Source organism: Microtus pennsylvanicus, chromosome 15 (genome assembly GCF_037038515.1).
Source record: "Microtus pennsylvanicus isolate mMicPen1 chromosome 15, mMicPen1.hap1, whole genome shotgun sequence".
Lineage (NCBI taxonomy): Eukaryota > Metazoa > Chordata > Mammalia > Rodentia > Cricetidae > Microtus > Microtus pennsylvanicus.
This window is the reverse complement of record NC_134593.1, coordinates 19,306,968-19,326,000: the sequence shown is the minus strand read 5'-3', so window position 1 is coordinate 19,326,000 and position 19,033 is coordinate 19,306,968. Positions and strand designations below refer to the sequence as shown.

Here is a 19,033-nt window from a genome sequence, read left to right as displayed (position 1 = left end):
TTAGGTTAGGCCCTAGTCCCAGCATGTGTCAGGCAGAGACACTCTCAAGTCCCAATCTAGTCTGGACTACAGTAAGACCCACTCTCAAAAATAAACCAAGTAAACAATCCCCAGTCTCGAACACAAAACAAGCAAACAATCACTGATGGTGATAAGCATTGATAATGCAAGCGCTCAGGAAGTTGTCAACCTGGGTTACATAGAAAGATTCTGATCAGTCTCCCACTAGCTCAGCTGGAGCTCCTAATAGTCTCAAATTATGTCTTGCTATTTTCCTTCAGGAACGTAAGCTTTCTATTGTTTTATGTCTTCTAGTTCCAGTTGGTCTGAACCTCATGATCCTTATGCCTCACCCCGGCATTGCAGGCATGAGAAAACATACCTAGCTTGCTACTAGTAGCTTAGTGATTAACAGCAAGGTTAGCTATTCCTGGGCAAAGGAACTATCTGCAGACAGACATCTTTTTTTTTAAGAAGTCAGTGACACTGTTCTTTTCACAGCTAAGGTCCTTAAAAACAAAAACAACAAAAACCATTTACCGTGCGTGTGTCCGTGCATGTGCAGTTCAGAATGCAACTTGTGCGAACTGGTTCTCTACATCCACCATATGGGTCCTGGAACTGAACTCACTTCATTGAGCCATCACTCAGGCTCCAAGGCCAGCGTCTTAAAACTTTCTTTTCTCTAGATTTAGAGAACTCAGGATATCTATCTTTGGACGGTATCAAAGTATAGATTGTTGGGGAATGTTATTTTCAGGTGTGTGACTTTTGTTTACACTGCATTTGTTTAACTCTGTTAAGTTGTGATTCTCTGCCTGTCTAAACACCTGATGGTTTTAAGAAAGAGCCAAATGGCCAATAGTGAGGCAGGAGCAAGGACAGGCGGGGTTGCCAGGCTGAGAGTATAGAGGAGAACTCTGGGAGGAGGGAGAATGAGAAGTGAAGAAGACATTAGTGCCCAGCCAGTCACGGAGAAAGAAGTAGAGAAAGGTATACAGAAGTTAAGAAAGATAAAAGCCCAGAGGCAAAAGGTAGATGGGTTAATTTAAGAAAAGTTGGTTAGCAACGAGCCAAGCTAAGGCCGGGCATTCATAACTAAGAATATGCCTCTGTGTTGATTTACTTGGGAGCTGGGTGGCGGGCCCCTCAAAAAGCCAAAAGAGTAAAAGATCACACAACAATAGATCATGGATTTGCTAATCTTATTCTCTAACTAAAAATAAAGCATCTTTAACTGGCTCAGAAATCATCTGAAAAACTACAAAAATTGGCCTAAGAAGACAAGAGGTGATTGATGCCTCAAGGCTAATCCAGTAGAAGAAAAAACAAAACCCAGGCTCTGGGTAACAGAGAACCTACTTATCAAGAAGACTTCCTGACCCTTGCTTCTCCCCTACCTCTCTAGTAAAGCTCTTTGCACCCAAATTCTTCTCTAAGTGGTCTTTGCTGGTGGCAGTTTCCCATCTTCTTTGATATCTGTCTTTCCAAATCTGTTCCTGAATCACTGAGGAGCAGTGGGGAGCAGCCAGACCTGATCAAGTAACAGCAGCAATTACTTCCAAAGGAATGTACTTGTTAGTATTGGGAACCACTGCTGCAAACACAAATAAATGAAAATCAAAGAAAGCTCTATATCCATAGATAAATAAGGGGCCATACACATGATTTTTGAGGGGGACAAATTCGACCCACCTAGCCCCAGAGAACCATCATGAATGGTACCAAAAGGGATAAAATTATTACATGAATTTGCATGACCATGTACATGAAATAAATGAAGGTACAAAATTCAGTTATTAGCATTTGCAAAACTTGTCCTCTAACAGAATAGATTCTATCATTCCATTAGGAACATGGTATGTACACATACACAGGACACGAAGCAGCCATATCGGTTCATAAAGGGAGCACGTGGTGAGAGCGTCGGAAGGGTGGGAGTATGGGCACCTGCATAGCTAATATTTTTCTACGTGGAAAAGTTCATTCTCTAAGATCACATTTACTTTTTAGTATCTATATTATAGTAGCCAAACTGTATCTTAATTCCAAGCTAAGGACTATAGGACTTGTCATGAATATAGTGGCATATAAATTGTTTTACTAAGACAGGGTCTCACTACAAAGACTAGACAAGACTCAACATTGGAACCTGCCTATCCCAGTCACCTTGGGGACTGAGACCTGCACTGTCACACCCAATAAAATGTTGAATTTAGTGAAGGAGAAAGAGCAGAAAGACAAAAGGAAAGTCATTGCAGGAACTGCAGCTATAGTCAAGTTATTGCGTAAAAAAGGATTAATTTAATTTTAAATATGACCACACAGAATACTCCCCACATCAATGATCAGGATAATGCAAAAAACATGAGGGAAGAAGTATGTTTGTATGAAGATCTGTCAAGACTATCTGAAATGTGTTTTTAGTGCTTGAGCAAAAATTTGACATATCGCTCTCACTTGCATTAAAAAGTTAGTTTAAGTAACAGGAACAGATGAGACTGTGAACAGAGTTAAAGGATAACCAGGAAAGGGGGCCTCTATCCTTTAAAAAAAGATAAAGCAACAAGAACAACAAAGGCTTCCCAGGATGCCTTCCACTTAATCCCCAGTAGCTAGAGGGACACAAAGCCAGAGCTAGGATGTAGATGGGAGATCAAGTGCTCAACCTTTTCTTTTTTCCCCCAAGAAAAATTTAGTACGGCTCGTGGCTTTGAAAAGTAAATTAATAAATTCGGGGTTTTGTTTAGTTATTTCTGTCACAAAAGACCCCCCCCCCCTGCCCTGTTGACTCAGCAGAACCTCCAGGTAACCTTGAATAACTAAAAACCAAAGTGAAGGAGCTGAAGAAAGTCTCAGCTTCTCAGTATATCAGAGCTGCGAAATTAATCACAAAATATTTCTAACTGGCTAGATTTTCAGATCTGGCAGTCTCTTCCAAGAGAGATACAACAAGTGTTTTCTACTTCACAAGGGGGAGGAGGTGGGAGTCAATTTTTTTTCAAGAGCAGAAGAATCGGAAGAGGAAAGGGTAGTTAGTGTCCTGCTCTTCCCAGGACCACTGCAAATTTAAACATTCTCCTTAAAAAAAAAAAAAGTCTTCTACGATGAAACCACCAGGCATAGCAATGACAGATCCAGAAACTTACGACTCTGTCGTGGATATATTTTGGTTGTGGCTAAGTGCATTATCACATATTCAATATGTGTAAATTCAAGGTGAAACTTCTCCACTCCATTTCTGAAAGCCAGTTATGGTTGTATTGAAGTTCATTAAGTTGTACCGAGTTGAAGTTCGGTTAATTTTGGTGTGATAATTTTACTTATTATTTTTATTTATTTATTTGCAAGCTTTCTTATGATAGTTTGTAAAATAAAAAAAAATGTGTAAAGAGGAATTTACAATAAACTTTCAACGCACTTGAAACAAGAACAGGTTCTGCGGTGAAGCGATCCTGTAAACCCATAACTTGGGCAGTGGCGGCAGAAGGATCAGTTCAGGGCCAGCCTCAGCTACATACCTAGCTTGAATCGAATCTGGAGTATATGAGTTTTGTTTCACAACAAAAAAATTAGTGAAATTCTCCCCTCACTTCCCGTTTCTGCAGACCAACAGTTTCTGTTTCGTTTTGAGCCACTGAAAGAATGTTGGCAGTACACTTATGAATAAAACTCTCCCACAACCTGATGCTCACTGAAACCAAGGGATGTGACCACAGTCTAAAGGGCTACTCCCACGAACTCTCGAGAAGGACAATAAATAGTTCAGCAGTCGGTCCCTGGCAATTGACAAAAAAAGAAGGGTTCTCTATCGCCCCGGGGATCAATTGCTGAGACATCTCCCGCACCCTTCCATGACCGGCTTTTTCCGTTCCGAATCTCGCAGTCAACCTCCTTCAATCAGGAGAGGGATAGATCGATGGCGGAAATCTTCCCGCCGCAAACGCTGCCGAGAGAAAGCTCGCAAACCCCGGAACCAAGGTTAAGGCATGAACGTCTCTAAAGAGCAGCAAGCCAAAGCCTGGGCTCGCCGCAGCCGCCACCCAAACCCGGGGAGAAGACTGCGGCTGAGCAGAGCCCCTGCTAGGGAGGGCTCCCCAACCATCACTCCCGACAGTCCTGTCCCCGCGCGGGGTCTCCTAGAACCAGCTGCTACACACACTTCCAGGGCAGCAGGCCCGCCGCCAGCCACACACAAGATGGCAGCCCCGCACCTACCGAGTGAAGAGCCGCACCGCCACTCCAGCGAGGCCGCTCTCTAGACTGCGGAGAGCCCGATTGGCCGCAGCATGCAGCGTGAGACCCGCCGAAAGCGGCGCTGACCAATCAGGAAGCGACGCTCTCCGAACAGCGCCTCGGGGCCACGGGACGCGCGTGTGGAGTCCGAGCACTGAGTGGCAGGAGCTGTAGCCAATGAGCGTCTGGGGAAGGCGGGCGCCGCGCACCGGCAGAGCTCGCTGTGGGTTCGCGTCTCCCCGGTAGAAGGGAGGCCGTCTCTTGGCGGGAGTGTCAGAGTGTCGCGGCGTGCGGGGCGAGCTGCGGGTCCGCCCGGCTGTCCCTGCGCGTGGGGGAGGCTCGCAGTCCCGGTAGCTGAGGCGGCCCGGTTCCCGAGCAGCTCGGCTGTAACGGGCTGTGTGCGGCGGAGTGCAGCGTGAAACGCCGGAGCCGGACTCGGAGGGTGACTAAAGCCAGGTCCGTCCGTTCCACAGGTAAGATGGCACACGCCCCTCATAAATAAAATTGCTGAAGTCGATTGATGTCGTCGGAGCCACCGACGGACTCCCCACCCACAGTCCGCGACCAGTAAAGACAGGGACAGAGTCCGTGATTGACAGCTCTCAGGCGTCAGGAAACTTAGGGCGGTTCTCTTTATGTGAGTGAAGACCAAAGTGGGGAGCTTTGTTTACGTTTAGCCGCGCTAGGCTGCCACATGCGGTCTGACATGCTTTCTACCCCAGAAGCTGTTTTCCCTTTATTACTGCTGTGTGGGTTAAATGGGAGCCCACGGCGTAACTTAAAACCTGCCCGACCCCTGACTGACACGCGTAAATGTCATGCCTGTCAAGGAACCAAGGGGGTAACGGTAACTTAGCCTTCTTAGTTTAGAGCCTACTCCCCCTCCACACACACACTAATAGCCTGAAAAGTAAAAAGGAAACTTAGATCTAGGTAAAAGGGGATGTGTTTTCTACAAGATAAAAGCAGCACGAGACTGGAAAATAGCCAAATTTGCAATTTTACTGCTAACCTGGTGGAGGTGGCTCACGCCTTTAATTCCACCCCTCCGGAGGCAGAGTCCACCTAAGAGTTCAGGGCCAGCTTGACCGAAAGACAAACAAAAATTCCTCAATGAACTGTTAGTCTTATCTCTGGAAGATGAGTCTGTGGTTTAAATTTTTTCCTTAACGTTTCTGTTTTGCAAAGTTTTCCAGTTAATTATTGTTTTTTTTTTCTAATGTAAATCAGTCCCTAGAGAGAGCTGCTTCTTCAGTTTCTTGTTTGCTACCTGGGAGCTCAGTCCAGCAGAGGATGACCTTGAACAACTGGGGCCCGTCTCCACCCACCCTTTGCTGAGTTACTGGAACCACCCTGGAAGGCAGCTGGGCTGTGTCTCTTAGGGGTCCTTGGACACCTGTAGACTTAATTTACAATTGAAAGTTTGCTGGCTAGAGGTACAGTTCCTGATTTATATTTACCTTTTAACATTTTGCATTTCTGATGAGTCTCATTACCAGTCTGATACACACCCCTTTTTGATTAAGAGATTTTTCTTAAAGTTTCTAAGAACTGTTTCTTCTTTTGGTATGCGGAAGCGTCTTGTGATTAGTGGTGGCTGCGGAGCCTGTTCTAGGGTTTCACCTAGGTAATAGCCCTGGCTTGGATCCTGTGCACCTTTGTAAATCCAGTGTGGTGGCACGTGTAGGTTAATCCAGGACTCAGGAAGATCAGAAGTTCAAAGCCACCTTGGTGTAGTAGCCGATTTAAGGCCAGCCTGTCTCAGAAAACAGAAAAAGTGTATTCTACTTGGCACTCAGTGGACAGCGGCTTATGTTTTCCATTTTTGAGAAATTCTTAGGCATTATCACTTCATTATTTTTTTCCCCATAATTTACCAACTGTGATTTTCTAGAGTACTAAGTGGCTTTTCCCATGAGTCCTTGTTGTTTTTACCTAAACAGTTTATTGGAAGAAATGTTTTTATACCCACGAGACTTCATTGGCTATTTTCGGAATTGTGCATCTCCTCAGCCCTTTGAGGAGATCAAATACATTCACATTTGTCTTAGAAATATTTAACCCTCTTTAAGCACAACCCCAGCAGTTTCGTGGGCTTGTTACTTCTCATTTTCACGGTATAATCCTCTTCATGTATTTCGGAGCTCTCATCTCATGGGGAGGCTTCCTGTCATCCTTTTGTGTTACGATTTTGCTTGGCATATCTTGAGTGTTTCCTGTTTCATTTCCTCACAGTGGCCTCACAGCCTGTATCTGTTGAGAGTTCTCTTTTAGTTTTAAACATGACTGTACATAAATTTAAAGTTTTCTCATGTTCCTCTGGTTTGTGATGTAGAAAAACCAGGAAAATCTATCATGTATTTACTGACATTTGGATAATTCAAAAAAACTGTATTCTATGCTAAGGATACAATCAGAAAAATGCAAGAAAAAAATCCAAAATGTTTGTTCCAGTATGATGTATAACAGTTTAAAAAAATAAATTTAAATGAATGATACAGAACTTTATATTGCCAATTAATAATTTTAAAATATTTATTAAAACTTTTTATATGAATTATTATCCAAACCATATAAAGTGGCCATATAGTTATATAAGAATATTAATGAGGGGAAAGAATAGATATTCTGAGCATGGAAAAAACATAAACACTGAAATCTAAATTTTGTTTTAGAATTCTAGTCTGAGAATAATGGTAACATTGAATTCCTCCTATGTGTCAAATACTATTCTGTGTGATAATTTTATTCTCACAACAATATGAGGCAGATACTATTATTACTCCTAGTTTTTAAAGTTTTATGAAGTACTAAGAATAATAGTTTGTTGATTAGTCATGCAGTATAAGGTTAACTAACATGTTCAGCATGGGCAATGGGATTATGGGTGATTCTTCTGTACTTTTCCTAATTTTGGTGTTTGGTAGTTTATTTTCAAGTTAACGTATATTCTTTTCATAATGCTTTATATTATTCTTAAAGATTCTTTGTTTTCCCTGCAGGATGTTTCATGCATTTGTGGACCAGAGCATAGGATTAATTTTCATATTTGAAAAGACAATGCCAGTGGTCCTGCTGCAGCGGCCAGTTTGGCGTTGATGAAGATGCTGTGCCTGTCTTGCTTGGACTCCTCGTCATTCTGAACGTCTTCTCAAGCACAGCTTCTGTTTGAAAACTCAAGTATCAAAGAATATTAGGTAATGGCATAGCAACACACTGAGTTCATAGAGACGCCATCTGGACTCCAGTATACTCTCCAATCAAAGTGGTTCTCTTGGTTCACTGAGTTTTGAAGAATTTTATGTACGTAACAGCAAAAGATGGGAGAAAGAAATGGTAGGTCATGGAGCGTGTTGTTATATCATGTCCAAATGTCCGTAGACAGTCTGTTCTAAACTGTGGGCTCTCAGCGTTTTTACTCTCAGGCATGTCATTTTCCTTCCTACCCCCATTTGGTGTGTGTGTGGCCTATATACACATTGTGTGTAGAAGTCCACACTCATGGATGTCAAATGTCAGAAATGGGTCATCTTCCTGTGCTTACAAATTCGCCTTACTTCAGTGCACAGTGTTCTGTCCATATTGTTGCCTGAAATCGAACAATACAGGCCATTGTCAAGTCTTTCCCAACGTCTTGGGTGATCTCTTCTATGCAGTCCAGACTAGCCACGTCACCCTCAGAGTTGTGCTCCTCCTTCTTCTGCTGTTTACCCAGTGCTGGGGTCCCACGTGTGTGCCAGCGTGCTTGGCTTCTAAGTGCTGGAAGAAAGGGGCTTATCTAATCACAACACAGTATGCTTAGACCTGAGGAGCCTTATCTAGAAAAGTAAAGTTGGCATGACTCTCGTATTGGAAATGGCTTGGCTAGATCCTAAGAGGACAGTAACTACAACTATCTAATCTTCAACCCCATAGAAGGCCTGAGAAGGGAGATAATATTACTTGAGCAGGCAGGAAGTACAATCAGGCAGCTTCCAAAGCGAACAATATATGACAGAGACAATCAGCTACCTGAGCAATCAATCACCCAAAGTCTCATTTTGCAATGTTGAAGCAACCAACTTTGGCTAAGGCCTAGAGTAACTGACAGACCATTTTCAGAGGCAGGAAAATTTTTCAAAACTGTCTTATCCTGTCTTGGCAAGATTTGACAGTCCTGCTTATCCATTTCCAGACATCATGTAACTTGTCAGTGGTTGAGGCATTGTCAGTCCCTTGCCCAAAGACCAGTTTTGCAAAGGAGAAAACAAGGTGGAGTGTCCTTTGGTGCTCAGCATTTTCTCAGGAATAGATTGGTGCTGTCAGAAGCAGTTGTGTCTCATGTCAACAGAACCCTAAGTTATTTAAATGCCATGTTCCACAGATCTTTGAAGTGGTTGAAGATTACCTATCTAGACAGAATACAGGCTCTATATATCTAAAGAACCTAATTGATCTGACCGTATATACAACAAACATGAACAACTATTGACCTATAATAATTAATACCCGTATAACTTAAAGACTAAAATTTTATGTCAGAATATTAAATAACCTGTAAACAAATGTGCAACAAATGAGGACAATGACCTCAAAATGTAAACAATATATAAGTATCTTGATCAGAGGTAGGAGTAATATATAATGCAATATGAAAATATATCCTAAAAGTTGTGTCAATTTACAAAATGTCCTAAACGGGTAATAACATACATATATAATCTGACAAATAACTTTGTGTAGATGTGCAAATAATGTAAACAAAACTAACAAATATAATTTGAACTTGTATTAATATACAAAAGCTATACCAATGTAAATTATCCATGAATAATAGCTCACAAGTATTCACTCTATTAGGCCCTTGGTGTCATCGCCCCTTCCTGGCCTGTAAGTACCACTTGCCATCCATTTTGCTCTCTCAAGTTTCTTTTGTTTCAAATCTTAAAAAAACCTTGTAGCTATGCTATGGGGAATTACAAGTAGGCTTCATCTTGTGGAGTACGTATCAGAGAAATAGCACCCCTCTTGAGGCTACTTGGCAGTAGTTCTAATTAACTAGAGATCTGCTTTGGGAAATCAGAGGGCTCACTCAGCCTCTTTCCTATGAAGATTCTGCCTCCATTGTCAAACTTGTGCATTTAGGACTCAATTTTTATTAAGTATACGATTTATGTAACTAAATTAATATATCAATGTTCGCAGGGACTACTCAAGTGGCCTTTCCAGATTACAATTATTTTCTTGTTTGCTTAAGATCCTAATAATGTTAAGTAATTTTATTTTGTTGTTGTTTAAGACAGAGTTCTACTGTGTAGCCTTGACAAGCCTGGTACTCAGAGGTCTGTCTGCCTCTGTGTTTGACATTTTAGGGTTTTCTGTTACATTTAAGTGTAAGGCAAATGTGAGATTTGGGTCTTGTTAACCTTGGTTACATGTGTCACTTGTTTTCAACTTGAAAAACTTCAAGAAAAGTTTGCTGTATAGCAGAAACGATAGCCCTTAATTTATGTAAATCCCCTTGGAAAAACCAGGTAAAGTTAATATAAAATACTTTTAAAATTATTTTGTAAATATTTTAATGTAATTGTGAGAGACTGAGACATAGTGAGAGACTGAGATATAGTCAGAGTGACAAAGACATAATGAGGGAGTGGGAGAGACAGACGTAGAGAGAGACAAAGTCATAGTGAGAGAGTGAGATAGAGATCGAGACAGAGTGGCCTTAAATGCAGGCATCTTTGGAGGTCAGAGGCATCAGAACCAAACTCAGGCCCTCTGGATGGGCAGTATGTACTCTTAACCACTAAGCTAACTCTCCAGCCCTGATGAAAGACGTTTTAAAAAGTTATTGTTAGACATTTTATGATTTCAACAGTCATTGAGATGTTTCTTTTTTTTTTTTTTTCGAGACAGGGTTTCTCTGTGGCTTTGGAGCCTGTCCTGGAACTAGCTCTTGTAGACCAGGCTGGCCCTGAACTCACATCCTCCTGCCTCTGCCTCCCTAGTGCTGGGATTAAAGGCACGCGCCACCACCGCCCGGCTGAGACGTTTCTTTTCAGATGATCTACTTCTACACATAGTGGAGGTTGTATCTTAGGAATGTTAAAGATGGATATTATTTGTACATATGCCCTACTATGATTCTAACCTGGAGTCATTCTTGTTTCCAGTTAAGAAATAGTGGCATTGAAGTTTTTGATTTTTTTTTTTTTTTAAGATAAGCTGTCTTGTAGGCCGTGCTGGCCTTGAACTCACAACACAGCCAAGGATGACCTTGAAATTTTTCTCCCTGCCTTTACCTCCTAAGGGGATTATAGGCTCTACTACCACCTAAAATTCAGGGCTTCACACGTGGCATGCAAGTACTCTCTACCCACTGAGTTATATCCCCAGCACCACTTTCTGTTTTTGTTGTTTTTTGAGAAAGGGTCTCTCTGTGTAGCCTTAGCTGTCCTGGAACTTGTTCTATACACCTGGCTGGCCTGAAACTCATAGAGATCAATCTGCTTCTGCCTCCAGAGTGCTGGCATTGAAGGCATGCACCACCATAGGTAAGATACTTGGTTCATATTCTGTATGTCTTCATAAGGAAATATGACCAAATTTTTTTTCCTCAAGAAAAGTGATAGACCAAGTGAATCTTAATCTTTGTTTAGAAATGAAGTAGATTTTTTTGTAACTTACGCCTTAGAGAAAGTGATGCATTTCTATTAAACTTACCACTTTTATTTTAGGTGATGCAAGGACTTTCTGGCTGGAGCTACAAGATGATGGTAAAGTGGACTTTATGTTTGAAAAAACACAAGATGTGCTGCAGTCTCTGAAAAAGAAGATAAAAGATGGGTCTGCCACAAATAAAGGTATGAAAAATGAAACCTTCTGACACTTCCTACTAGTGTTATATATAACATAAAGTGTAACTCTACTTATCTAAAACCCTAATTTGAGTTTTACCTACTTTGTATATGCTTTGCTTCTACAGACTTGCTTTTCACATACATCCCGTAAAAGAGGGTAAACTTGATTTTTGTAGATGATAGCTATTGAAAACACACACACACACACATATATGTGCAGTTTCCCACCCCCCCTTTAGCCTCTTCCCTAGTAGCTGAAATCAGGCCACATTTTTCTCCTTTATTTATACTTCATATCTTTGAAGTGGAGGGGAAGGATGTTACATAGATAATACCTGCTTCTTGTATAAGTTTAGCATAAATAGGACAATCCAACAAAAATAGTCTTCTATCATTTAGACAGCTGGTCCATGTGGTCTATTCATGGTAGAAGGTGTGGTCAACATGTGTAAGGCCCTAGATCCTATGCCAGCATACAACAGCATAAATATTGCCTGTTTCAAACAGAACTTTCTGGACTAGTTTTATGAAAACAAAATTTTAGTTCTTGATTTTCCTATGTGTTTTCAACTCTAGTTGGTTGCAGAACATTAGGCTCTAAATGTAAGCTCCTCCTCTAGCTCATGAGGATATAGTTGTAAAGCAAAGAGGTCCCCAGCTGTTGATGTTCTCACCAACTGTAGCCCTTGATCTTAAAGAAAATCAGAAGATGGACTGGTAATGGGAGGATTTTTTTCTTTTTTACAGTTTTGTTTATAAGTGGTAAGAGAAGAACTCATATTTCTCTACCTATCCTGGAACAGTATTAAATTGTATGTGAAAAATGAAGTGCAACCAGCATATAAAACATATGTAGATTTAGCAAAGATACAGGTTAAAAGTTTCTTTGGGAAGGAACAGGTAAGGTATCTCTTGTCACTGCCAGAAGCCTTTTCTCTCAGCTTGGGGTCTCTGCTATGCTATGCTAATGGCATTCCAGACTATGACAGTTCCACTGTTTGTTCGGTTTTTTTTTGTTTGTTTGTTTGTTTTTTATAAAAGAAACTTTCAATCCTTCATGGGTCAGATATATGTAAGTTTGAAACAGTTCTATCACTTTTAGTTTATTCACCTAAATAGCTAACCTCCCAGCCTCATTTTTTTTTTTTAAATTACAGATAATCATAAGGTTCTCCCAGGGGAGTCGTAAAGATTAAATGTAAATTGTTTAGTATTATAGCTGGTAACCTGAATAGAGGTGATGGTGATTGTGTTTATTCCTTTATTTTTTTTATTTTAACAGACTATGTCCAAGCAATGATTCTGGTAAATGAAGCAACTATAAGGAACAGTGCAACAAAGGGTATGTTCATTACTTACTCCAATCCTAATATCTCTGTTTTTTCCTTGCCAATCTTAATCTGTCAAGTTAATTAAAGGTAACTTGAATTAACATATAAGATTTGCATTGTTAAGTTTTATGAACCACAGTTTTCCTTTATGAAAAATCCTACCCCTCCAGAGATAGGGGAACACAGTCATGCCAAGGGCCCAAGGAAAACAGAACTTTATTTCTTTTCTTCCTAAATGCCATGTAAAGAGGGCAGACAGATTTCTATAAACAGCACTGTTAGGAAGGTACATCCCATTATAGGTAAGTTGATGGCTAATTTTTTTATTCATCTTGGTTTCAAACTACCAGTCTTTGAAGAGCCAAGCATGTTTGGTTTTAAAAGATCAAAGATAACAAATGAAAACTATTCATAAGACTTCTGCCATCAGATGTGTGCGTTTCCTGCAGCAAGCAAATTTCCAGTTTTATGTAGCTACCTGTGAGATGTGAGATGTCACATGTTAAGTTGTCAATGCCCCAAGCTTTATGTAGCTACCTGTGAGATGTCACATGTTAAGTTGTCAATGCCCCAAGTTTTATGTAGCTACCTGTGAGATGTGAGATGTCACATGTTAAGTTGTCAATACCCCAAGTTTTATGTAGCTACCTGTGAGATGTCACATGTTAAGTTGTCAATGCCCCCAAGTTTTATGTAGCTACCTGTGAGATGTCACATGTTAAGCAGTCAGTACCCCAAAACTGGCCCTTGAAATGTCAATCGCATGCCCTAGGCCTCTGTTATTTCTGACTTGCCTGAAGATTGTTGTGGGGAAGGCTCCCCATAATACCCACCATAGGTTTAATAATTTGCTGGAGAGGTGGTTTAGTTGTTAAGAATGCTTTCTGCTTTTTCAGAGGTCCTAAATTCAGTTTCCAGCACGCGCACTGGACACCTCACATGCACCTGTAACTCCAGCTCCTGGGGCTCTGACACTCTACTCTGGCCTCTGTGGGCACCTGCACTTGTACATGTCCTCCTCCACACATCCACACACAGACAGACATGCATGCACATCATATGAAAATAAATGTAAATCTCTTGAAATTTTTGCTATAATTAACTTAAAAAACTCAAGTAAATGCATTCTGTCCTCTTAACAGTTTATTATGAAAGTGTTACAAAGATTAACAGCCAGATGAGGAATGTGGGAGACATTTGGCAGAGCCTGAATGCAGGTACTCCAGCCTCAAGTTTTGGGAGTATATGAATGCTTTCACCAACCTAAAAGCCTCTGACCCACATTATTAAGAGCATTTGTGGAGATCTCATTACATAGGCATGAATGCGTGAATCACTGGCCACTCGTGATTGACTCTGTCTCCTGCCTTTTTTACTTCCTGCACTTGGTTGAGTCTGAAAATTACAACCCTGTAATTGTGCTTTTTTTTCTGTCTTTCTAATGGAATAGCCACCATCTGAAGCTCTCTAGAGATTCTAGGTAGCAGTCACTTCACTAGCAAACGACAAACATCACCCTGGAGGGCCAAAGCCTTTGGCAGTGTTTGGAAGTAAGAACAGAAGTTGTAATAGAAGATGCTGCTCTCACTGTCACGGGGGAAATCACAAGGACTGCAGTAATTCTATCAGGAACTAGGACAGACAAAATATATAATTCTTATTATACCACATATATCAAGAGTAGAAAGCACAGTTTGAATTTATTTTATCAGCTATCACCATTCCATAAATTTTAATCTATCATAACTTTGCTGTAAGTGTTGAAAGAGCATTTACCAAATCTTCATTTGTACTGTTAAGTATTCTTAGCAGATTTTGCTGGGCTTTATTTTCCTATCAAAATTTGGAGCCTTAAAGTTTTTAACTATGAAAAAGTTGTCTAGCATGATGCAAGTATATTTTGGGATTTTTTTTCCCTCAGTATTCTCCATTCAGTGCTAATGTGTATTTTTAGGATAGGTTTTCTTAGAAATTCTTTCTTTTCAGTATTCTTCAGTAGCATTTGGAGTTATAGGAGAAGAGTGTGTTGCGTGTGTGCGTGTGTATGTGTATTGGAGCCTGTAAATTAAACTTGTAAAAGAATGTTTGCAGTCTAAAAGGTATGCAGATGTATTAATTCATTGTACATAGTAGTGGATACTCAATGTAGCTGCAAGCTTTGAAAGCTGGGGTCATGTTAGTAGGGAAGGTGGACAGAAGGGCACTCTAGGGCAGGTGACTTCTTAGAAGAGAGTGGAGAACAGTGAAGAAGGTGTGACTTGAAAGGTGAATGAGCCCTGAGGAAAATAGATGGGAAGTACTGTGATAGGGTCTGTATGGTTGTGGTGTGAGCATCCTGTGTTTTCATGTGATAGTCTTCTGGTTGGATCTTCGGGAAGAGGAGGTTTATAGCTTTCCTTCTTTTCCTTTGAGGATCCCTGTTTTAGAATATTAAGGGGAGAGAAAACCTTTTCCTGCATGTGTTGATTCTCAGATATTTCAGCTCAGAGCAGTCCTTTCGCTACTTCCTGGAGCACCTCTGTGTCTTTCATAATGAACACACCCTTAAGGGACTGCAGTAGTTTTACAGGAGAGGAAATGGCGACAAGGAATTAATCCTAAGAGATATTTGTTTTCCTCTCTAAAGCATTTTATTTTCAACTCAGTTTGGAGTCATTGTCAATAGAAATACTATATCATAATTCTAGGTTTTATATAGTCTGTTCACCTGAATTGGAACAGTTTTATCAGAACAAAAATATATCTATTTTCCAGTATAGAAAAACAAAAAGACTTGGTGTTGAGGTCAAAACAAGCCCTTAGAGATCTAGTCTGTACTCCCTAGATACTGATTAAGCCACTAGTTGCCCTTTCTTCCCTTGCTTAGTTACAACTTTAATCACTTGTTTCCCGGTTAAAAAAAAAAAAAAGAACAAGCAAAAAATAGACTTGGGTTAAAAAAAAAAATAAGAAATTACAAATAGATCAAAAGAGTTAGTCACATGCATTAAACCCTTTCTCAAACAAAAGGAAACAAAAGTTACCCAAACTTAATGCTTTTTGACCTATTTGTCTATAAAATGTAAGCAGAACTACCAGCACTTGATATTTGCCTGGAATAACTTACTTTGATTAAGTTGATATCAAACTCATTCTCCAGGAGTACTTTCTTCAAAGGTTTTAAATTTATATTGAATTTATTTTCTTGGTACTTTTGAAAATATCTACAATCTTACTGCCGAGTCTCAAAAATCTTAGTATCTTTGGAAATGTTAGTGTTCCATATGATCATGATTTCTAATCAGTGAAGACACTGTTTGGCTGTTTTAGTGAATGATTTTTAACTCTGTGTTTGTTTTGCTCATTACTTTTTCCATGTAGATCATATACCTGTGACTCAGACTGAGCAGGAACACAGATCAAATGCATGTCCCTCCGCATCATGTGAGAACTTTCCTGAGGACTGTACCACTCTGTATGTATATTTCCATGTATATTATCCGTGTTACTGCCCCCTTAGTATGCTATTTCCTAAATATCGCTAGGGAATGACCTCCTTCTATAAAATTTAGCTTAAGATGTCTGTGTTTTGTGAATCGACTGAAATCTGCCAAATCACCTTTGAGAAAACCCTTACATTTGGAGTATTAAAACTGCCTCCATTGTCAGCTCAGCGTTGACGGCGCCTGTAAGAGTAACAGGTGTGAGGAGAAACCTGGCTTCTTTACCCCTGAGTTCAGTGAGCGTTCCTTAGCTCTCAGGAGACTTAGGCAGAGCAGATCTAACACCTGACAGACTAGGTAAGGCCTGCAGCACAGCCTCCTGCCGTTGTGGTGAAGCTCCTGGTGTGTTGCTCTGATCTGACCCTTTCAGCTATAGAGTTACGCTGGCCCTTGTAAATAATTCTCCAGAACTCCAGTCTGTGATGATTGTAGATAAACACTGTTACATGTGATTTGTATAATTCTATGGACAGTAGAGCTGTCTTGTGGGGTTTTGTTGTTTTGTTTTTCCAGACAAGGTCTCACTAAGAGCTAAGACTGTCCTTGAATTGGGACCTTAACCTACCAGTTGAGAAGTCAGTGTAGTTTAAGTCTCAAAATAATTTAATATGCTCTTACAGAAATCTAAGTTCTTATAACTTCTTATAACTCCCCTCACTGACTTTTAGTAGCTCACAAAACTTATTATTATTAGAAGTGATAACTCAATATACAGCATAAAACCTTGTTAGTTTTTCAACACAGACCCAACCATTCTAATATAAGATTTCTTTTTTCACAAAAATTTCTGCCCAACAGGCTACCGTCCAGTTTCTGTTAGGCAATAACATATTTTTAAGGATACATTTTGTTTTTTAATTATGTGTATACGTGTGTGGATATGTACACATGTGCGGGCAGGTGTGTTGGGGACACCAGCCTTGTCAGAAATACCTCTCGCCAGGGTAGGAGGGTGGGGATCAGAAATAATAGCAAAGAGGAAGAAGACATGAATAAAACAATAAAACAGAAAGCAAAGGATAGTATCTGGAGGGAGTTCCAGTGAATACTGTAATGTTTTTTAAATGCATTTTTATACCCCATTCCAAAAGGGGGAAGGCAACAAAAGACTTCTTTAACATGACACAAAAGACAACTTGGACAATTAATTGCTTCAGTACTTTGAAACATTAAGTCATTAGCATTCTTTTTCGGTAGTGAAGCCACCCTACACCAAATACCCTGAAGGCAGCCGTTCTCTCCTGTTACAAAAGAAGGAGCAGAAGTATGCTTGCTTATCCTGATCACCTGTCAGGATGGAGTGGATCTACCTGTATGTGCCATCTTAATGTCAAAAGAACCAAGTAACCACATCCTGGGTCAGGAGTGTACCCCTGGTCTTGCAAGCTATTAAAAAAGCCAGTGAGGGAGTTATAAAAAGTGTGAAAACTGAGGCCTCAGTTCTCACAGAAGCCAGAAGAGGGGTCCAGTCCTCTGGGACTGGAGTTACAGGCAGTTGTTAGCTACCTAGCATGGAACTGAGCCATCTTCAGCCCCAAGCAATTATATTTTAAACCTAAATTTAAGATTTGGTTTATTTCTGATAAACTTTACCTTTTGGACAAGTTCATTATAACAGCATACCAGAAAGCTTTTAATTTTAGACTTGTTTGTAATGCTCTTTGTCTTTCTAACTTTTCTTGTATAAATACTTTTTGAACCTTTTATTATGATCACTGAAAATATATTGAAGTGTGGCCAAAGCCAAAACCCTCTTGCTTACTTACTATATCAGAGACTCTTTTTTATCACTTTTCAGAAAGATCTGTTCAAACAACTTTAAATTTGCTTCACTCTGTTACTGTCTTACATACATGTCTCTTGCATGGCTGTCATGAGAAACTAAAGTTTACTGCTCTAGAATTCTGAAATAACATCACACTCTCTTAAAACTTGCATACATACACACATAGAGTATTCTGATTGACCTAGAGTTTTCTGACTTAACTGTTGGTTGACAACAACTAGTGTTGGCTTCTTTTTAAATTCTAAATACTTAGAAGTCATGTGCTTGGTGCCCTCTTCTAGCAAATCAGGGTAGCATTTTCGCCCCCCCCCCCAAAAAAAACCTCTGGAGTTGAATATAGAGACCTTGATACTTTTAATACAGTCAAATTCTATTAATTCTTGTAATTGTTAGACCCTCAGTTCCTTTCCATTTGTGTCTGATCTTCATTACCTGAGAGCCATATTTAACAGGTGAAAATGGTAGCAACAAATGGATAGAGACTCTTCATTCTGTTATGTGCCATCTTTCTCCTAATATTAGTTTCTTGTCCTAAGCCTAGGATTAATTTTTAAAATTTTTCATTTGCACTTTTGAAAGCCTCAATTATTATCAGACTTGGTCTTAACAGTACCTTCCTTACAGATTTAGACCAGCATTTTTGCTCATAACCGATCATCCTTCCTTTGTCCTATTCTTTTAAAATTTCAGTGGGTCATAGAGCACATAACTGTCATCTGAGCATTGAGGAGGCAGAAGTAGGAGAATCACTGTGAGTTCAAGGCTGTTAGTGAGTTCTAGTCCAGTGAGGTCTCCACTGGGAGACCTTGTTGATTGAGTAACTGATTGATAGGTAGGTAGGTAGGTAGGTAGGTAGGTAGGTAGGTAGGTAGGTAGGTAGGTAAGCTTCCCAGAGACATCTGATTAGCCATGCTCGTGATTTCACACTCAAACTTCATTTCTGTACTTCTGAGAGCTCTCGAACTGGGCTGTCACTCAGAAATAAGACCCAAGTTTGCAATCTGGAGAGATCTTTCCAGATGAAAGTACATGTCTAATTAGACTCATAATTTTTTTCTTTGTGTTAAGAATTCCAAAGCTCACTCTTGACTAGAATTCTGCTTCTTTCTTTCTTTCTTTCTTTCTTTCTTTCTTTCTTTCTTTCTTTTTTATTTTTTTCAAGACAGGCTTTCTCTGTGTAGCTTGACTCTTCTGGACTGCTCTGTAGACCAAGTGACCTTGAACTCAGCAATCTGCCTGCCTCTGTGTCTCCTGAGTCCTGGAATTTTTAAAGGGAAGTGCCATCACTGTAGAAACTAGAGTAATTTTAAAATAATTCCATTTGGATTTCCCCTGGAGGTTATGGGGGTATTTTGTTTA

The 19,033-nt window shown here is 40.1% G+C and overlaps 2 protein-coding genes across 8 annotated transcripts in view; one reads left to right on the top strand and one right to left on the bottom strand.

Moving 5' to 3' along the window:
* The window catches only part of Cab39l (calcium binding protein 39 like), a 105,259-nt gene extending 100,920 nt beyond the window's left edge, over window positions 1-4,339 (bottom strand). For all 4 annotated transcript variants that reach the window (XM_075949925.1, XM_075949926.1, XM_075949924.1 and 1 more), the window contains exon 1: window positions 4,219-4,339. The gene's annotated coding sequence lies outside the window, so the exon portion shown is untranslated. The remainder of the gene's footprint in view (window positions 1-4,218) is intronic.
* Window positions 4,340-4,418: 79 nt separating this feature from the next.
* Setdb2 (SET domain bifurcated histone lysine methyltransferase 2) overlaps window positions 4,419-19,033 on the top strand; it is a 63,829-nt gene continuing 49,214 nt past the window's right edge. Inside the window, exons 1-7 of one of the 4 annotated variants that reach the window (XM_075949918.1) lie at window positions 4,419-4,709; window positions 5,467-5,672; window positions 7,239-7,572; window positions 10,953-11,078; window positions 11,823-11,837; window positions 12,358-12,417; window positions 15,767-15,860. In XM_075949918.1, the coding sequence (XP_075806033.1) occupies window positions 7,557-7,572; window positions 10,953-11,078; window positions 11,823-11,837; window positions 12,358-12,417; window positions 15,767-15,860 (311 nt within the window). In that variant the 5' untranslated portion in view covers window positions 4,419-4,709; window positions 5,467-5,672; window positions 7,239-7,556. The remainder of the gene's footprint in view (window positions 4,710-5,466; window positions 5,673-7,238; window positions 7,573-10,952; window positions 11,079-11,822; window positions 11,838-12,357; window positions 12,418-15,766; window positions 15,861-19,033) is intronic. The other 3 variants (XM_075949922.1, XM_075949919.1, XM_075949920.1) reach the window with 3 other exon arrangements.